The sequence below is a fragment of the Chrysochloris asiatica genome, unplaced genomic scaffold (genome assembly GCF_000296735.1).
Source record: "Chrysochloris asiatica unplaced genomic scaffold, ChrAsi1.0 scaffold00176, whole genome shotgun sequence".
Lineage (NCBI taxonomy): Eukaryota > Metazoa > Chordata > Mammalia > Afrosoricida > Chrysochloridae > Chrysochloris > Chrysochloris asiatica.
Genome location: NW_006408694.1, coordinates 2,120,021 through 2,126,161, shown reverse-complemented (window position 1 = coordinate 2,126,161; position 6,141 = coordinate 2,120,021). Strand labels below are relative to the sequence as shown.

Here is a 6,141-nt window from a genome sequence, read left to right as displayed (position 1 = left end):
CATCTTATTCATTGCAAATGACTTTTTTAAACAACATGTGACTATACACATGTACGTCACCAGATATAATACAGAGGAATCAAATTGATTACATCTGTGGGGAGTGATGGAAGAAGAGCTCAATATCATCAGCAAAAATAAGGCCAGTCACAGACTGTGGGACAGATTATCAATTGCTCATATGAAATTTCAGGCTAATGCTGAAGAAAAAACAAGCCCATGAGAGTCAAAATATGACCTTGAATTTAGTCTCCTGAATTTGGAGACCATCTCAAGAACAGATTTGATGCATTAGACACTAAAGAGCAAAGACTGGAAGAGTCGTGGGAGAACATCTAGAGCATCATAGAAGAAAACAAAAAGGTCATTAAAAAGACAGGAAGCAAAGAAAAGACCAAAATGGAGGTCAGAAGAGCCTCTGAAGCATGCTCTTGAATGTAGAGAAGTTAAAGCACATAGAAGAAATGAGGAGATAGAAAAGCTGAACAGAAAATTTGAAATGGCAGTTGTAGAAGACAAAGTCAAGTATTATAACAAAATGTGCAAAGACCTGGAGCTAGAAAGCCAAAAGGGAAGGACATGTTCAACATTTCTAAAGTTGAAATAACTGAAGATACATTCAAACCTTGACCAGAAATATTGAAGGATTCTGTGAAGTCCTGATGTGACACTCTAAGATAAGCACTAAACTGTTAGGCCGGTTTGAACTGCAAGGTTGGCAGTGCCAAACCAGCAGCGACTCCTCAGAAACATTATGTAGGGTTACTATGATTTGGAACCGACTCAGTGGCATGAAACAACAATGGGCAAAATTTTGAATGATGCAGAAAGCATGAAAAGAAAATGGAAGGAATTTAGAGAGTCACTGTACCAAAAAGAAATGGTCAATGTTTAACCATTTCAAGAGGCCAACGGTACTGAAGGAAGAAGTCCAAGTTGCACTGAAGACATTGGCGGAAAACAAGGTTCCATGTATGGGCAGAATAGAAATGGATCATTTTCAACAAACCGAGTCAGCATTGGAACTGCACCTTCATCTATTCCAAGAAATTTAGAAAACAACGACCTGGCCAACTGATTAGAAGAGTTCCACATTTTAGCCCATTCCAAAGAACGGTGATCCAACAAAATTTGGAAACCATCAAATACTATCATTAGTATCATATGTAAGTAAAATTTGCTGAAGATACTTCACAAATGATTGCAACAGTACATAGAGAAATGTGAAAGGTTCAAGTCAGATTCAAATGAAGATGTGGAATGAGGCATGTCATTGATGACATCAGATGGATTTTGGATGAAAGTAAAGAATACCAGAAAAAAAAGTTTACTTGTGCTTTAGTGCTTTTGCTTTTTTTACTGTATAGATCATGAAAACTATGAGGAACTTGTACATAGGCCGGCTGTTAGAGTAGAACAAGGGCTGAATGAATGGTTTACAATCAGAAAGGTGTGCTCCAGGGTTGTATCCTTGCACCATACTTATTTAACTGTATGCTGATCAAATAATCTGAGAAGTTGGATTATATGAAGATGAATGTGGCATCAGGAATTTCATCAGTTCTTCTACAGTCTTCCTTATTCATTGTCCAACTTTCACATACATATGAGGCCACTGAAAACACCATGGTTTGGGTAAGGTGCACTTTAGTTCTCAAACTGATATGTTTGCTCATCAATACTTTAAAGAGGTCTTGTGCTGCAGTTTTGCCTAATTCAATACATTGTTTGATTTCTTAAGTACTGCTTACATGAATGTTGATGGTAGATCCAAGCAAAATGAAGGCTTTCAAAACTTGAATCTTACCTCCATTTGTTGTTGTTATTGTTGTTATGTGCCGTGGAGTCGGTTCCGACTCATAATGACCCTGTACAGGGTTTCTGAGGCTGTAAATCTTTACGGGAGCAGAAAGCCTCATCTTTCTCCCGTGGAACAGCTGGTAGTTTCGAACTGCTGACCCTGAGGTTCGCAGCCCGATTCGTAACCACTACGCTACCAGAGCTCCTTTACCATGATGTTATTTAATTGGTCCAGTGATGATGATTTTTTTTCTTTATATTAAACTGAAACCCATGCTGAAATATTTGATCTTTTAAATATTTTAAGTAAGCTAAATCTTCTTTCTTTTCAGTCAGCAAGGTTTTATCATCTGCATATTGCAGGTTGTTAATGAGTCTATCTCATTCTTGATGCCATGTTTTTCTTCATAAGTCTCTGATTATTTACTCAGGATACAGACTGAATAAGTATGGTGAAAGAATACAACCATAGTACACATCTTTCCTATTTTTAAATCACTCAGTGTCCCCTCGTTATGTTTGAACAACAGCCTCATGGTGTATGTACAAGTTCCTCATGAACACAATTAAGTGTTCTGGAACACTCATTCCACAGTGTTGTCCATAGCTTATCAAGATCCACACAGTCGAAAGCCTTTGTGTAGTCAGTAAAGCATAGGTAAACACCTTCTGGTATTCCCTGCTTTCAGCCAAGATCCATCTGATGTCAGCAATGATTTACTTTGCTCCACATCCTTGTCTGAATTTGGCTTGAACCTCTGGCAGTTCCCTGTCCATGTAATTTTGCAGCCAGTTTTGAATTATCTTTGGCAAAATTTTGCTTGCATGTTCTAATACTGTTACTATCCAATGATTTCCACATTTGATTGGGTCACTTCTCTTTGGAGCAGGCACACATATGGATCTCTTTCAATCTCTTGGCTGGGTAACTGTCTTCCAGATTTCTTGGCATAAATGAGTAAATGCCTCTAGTGCTGCATCATTTTGTTTAAAGATTTTAATTGTATTCCATGAATTTCCAGAGCCTTACTCTTTGTCAGTGCCTTTAGTGGATTTCTTCTTCAGTGTCACTGGGTCTTGATCTATGCTACCTCTGTAAATGGTTGAACACTGACCACTTCTTTTTGGTATGGTGGCTCTTTGTATTCTTCCATCTTCTTTCAATGCTTTTGCATCACTCAAGATGGATTGACACAGTGGCAGCAGGAATGTGCTGAAATGTAACAACAGTTGTGGTGTGGAACATGACCGGTCAGCGTTTCATTTTGTGCACTATGTCACTATGAGTCAGAACTGACTCGAAGTACATCTAGCAGCAGCAACAATGACAATAAATTTTATATATGCAGTTACTGTTGGTGTCGCTTCTGACTCATGATGACCCCGTGTGTGTTACAGTAGAACTGTGCTCCAAAAGATTTCCATTGTCTGATTTCTTTCCTTTCTTCTGAGGTGCCTCTGGGTGAACTGGAGTTGCTACCCTTTCAGTTAGCTCATTAGCCACCCAGACACTATCTTATGCTCCTTCGGTCACTGCCCTCCAAAGGTAATTACTACCTTGACTGCTAAACTAAGACTAAAGTAGTTTTGCCTGTTTTTGAACTTCATATAAATTCAAAAATAATGACTACTCTTACCTGTCTGGCTCTTTCACTCATTGTTTGAGAATTGCTTATTTGTAAGAAGACAAAAATGAGAAAAAAAGAAATGCTATGAGAAAGTATTCCTGAACAACAGAGGAAAGATTATTAATAATTCAAAGAGTACTAGCTAAAATCTGAAGTTCTGTGTTCTATTTAATTTCTGTTACTACTAAGAATATTTTTTTAAACACCTACTATATTCCAGGCACTGTTTTAGGAAATGGGCTATAATTGCACACAGAATAAACAAAAATCAAAGCTCCTGAGAAACTTGCATTTTAAGATAAAAATATGTGTGAAAATTTACTGAAAGCTAAAACCTATAAAATATATATCATCGCTATCATCATTTTTTTGAAAGTAACTAATGCTCAAATCATATGTTCTTGATTTTACAATGGATTTTTTGGTTTTTCTTCAAGTCTCAGAAATGGATTTTTATGTTAGATTAATTTACTTTGCAGGAAACAATTCCAACAGCTTTTTACAGGGTAAGGTGGGGTGAGGGAAGGAAGGAGGTTTGTCTCTGAGGTTTACTGTTAGCTTGGGAAGTTATTAGATATGTTCCATGGAAATTCCACCAAATTGTCAAATAGCATGATTATTAAAGATTGCTGGCATTTTACCTTTTGACTAATTAAACACATGTAATTGAGAGATAACATAAAATGTATTGTTAGGAGAGTCCGTGTATAGTTGAATAAGGAAAAAAAAACAAACTTTTAAATTCCCCATTTTTTGGCCTTTCTTTTTTTTTTTTTTCAGGTTTCTTTGATGTTATTTTCAGCAAAGGGAATGTGTGCATTTTCCAAAGTCATCAAATAAACCATGTTTCTCTTGCTCTTGACAATGGCTTTGTCACTGGGATGGTAGGTAGTAATTTCCCCCTTTACCAATAGCAATAATGTTGTACCCAGATATAAAATACTCTTTACATAATATACTTTTTAAAGATTATCAAGTTATATCTTCTTTTGGTCTATAATTTTTTCCCCCCATAATTTTGACTACTGTTTGAAATTCTAATGTATAAACAGTCCTAACTTGTAGTGAATAGACAAGAAAAATCAGTCTAACTTCTAAATTCTTGGGCTGCTGTAATACAGTGGCTACCTTTAAAAATCAGAAATTTATTTTCTCACAGTTCAGGAGTCTTGACTTCCAAATTCAAGGTGTGGAGCTAGGTTTTTTTTTTTTTTTTTTTTTTGAGTTCTTGAGTTTATAAATACATTTGTCTTTTTGCTCAAATAATCTGTTTCCCTGTGTCTGTATCTAACCTGCTCTTTTTAGACCTCAGAAGTGATTAGATTTAGAACCCACCTACTCTGTGTGATCAAATGAACATAACAGAGAAACTTCAGTTTCCAAACAAGATTATATTCACTAATATAGGGTTCTAACACATTTTTTTGAGAAACACTTTAATCTGTAAGAGAGACTATTTGATGTTTGAAAGTCTCTGTGAGAGACTGTATGGGTATGAAAAAACCTCCAATAAATTCACCTAATTATGCCTAATGTGTTGCTAAGTCTAATTTTGCAACGTAACTTTAAATATAGGAAGCTGTCTTTAAGATGCATGTTAATTATTATGAAAAATGCTAATTATGTTGAAAACTGTGACAGCCTAAAATAAGGGCTATACCCTATTCTAAGAACTTAACATGCATCACAGCATCTTATTTTTACAGCAGTCCTGTAAATGAGTTTGCTGTTATCCCTATTTCTCTGAACGGTAACCTGAAGTATAGAGTATAGAGTAAGTGATTTGCCTGTCCATTAAGTACCACATGTGTAAAACTGACATGAAAACAAGCAATGTGACTCCTGGGCTCATGCTACAGCTTCGTCGTATAATGTTATATAATACTTCATTGTTCTTTAAACACGTAGTGTATAACATTATGACTGAAAAAAAAAAATTATGTGATTTGTCAGCCTAAAATTTAGACCAAGTGACTAATCAGTCCTATTTCCTTCATGACACCTTTTCTCCTCTGTCCCTAATTTTGTAAGGTATTCTAGTCCATACTTCACGAATCAGGCTGCTAATCTCATGGTCGGCAGTTTGAAACTACCAGTCGTTCCATGGGAAAAAGATGAGACTTTGTGCTCCCATAAAGATTTACAGCCTCCGAAAGCCTATCCAGGGTTGCTATGAATCCAAACCAACTCCATGGCACACCACCACCACCATCTATTCCATACTTGGGAGCACATTCTGCTTAGTACAGGGTCTGCTCAGAGTAAGTGCTTAACAAACTTGAAGTTAGGGCATATGAAACTAACACATTTGAAATAAGTGTGTAAGGAACGTACCATTCCTCTATTAATATTATTTTTTAATCAAATTAAATCTACCTCCAAGCCCTTGTTCCACTTGATGTAAGGCTGATGTAAGATGCCATCTTAGTCATTGTAAGACTACTTTTGTTTCACACATTTCATTTATTATGGTGTCTCAGAATAGCTGGAGGCACCCCTCTTAGCTTAAATTCACACTGGCTGGCTGAAGTGCTCATGAAGCACCATGTGGTTTCTTGAAGGCAAATGCCTCTGTGCTTCCATGCCATATCAGGGCAAGGGATTTTGGCTCATGTTGGTAGCCTCAGTGCCTTAGATCTAGGAATCCTAGGGTCACAAATGAATTATTATTCTTTATGCTATATTGCATCCCATTTCATTTAGGGGTTTGGAG

At 36.6% G+C, this 6,141-nt stretch overlaps 1 protein-coding gene across 1 annotated transcript in view; it reads left to right on the top strand.

The window, feature by feature from the left end:
- LOC102810528 overlaps nucleotides 1-6,141 on the top strand; it is a 373,438-nt gene that overhangs the window by 190,223 nt on the left and 177,074 nt on the right. Inside the window, exon 12 of the mRNA XM_006871864.1 lies at nucleotides 4,209-4,312. Within this exon, the coding sequence (XP_006871926.1) occupies nucleotides 4,209-4,312 (104 nt within the window). The remainder of the gene's footprint in view (nucleotides 1-4,208; nucleotides 4,313-6,141) is intronic.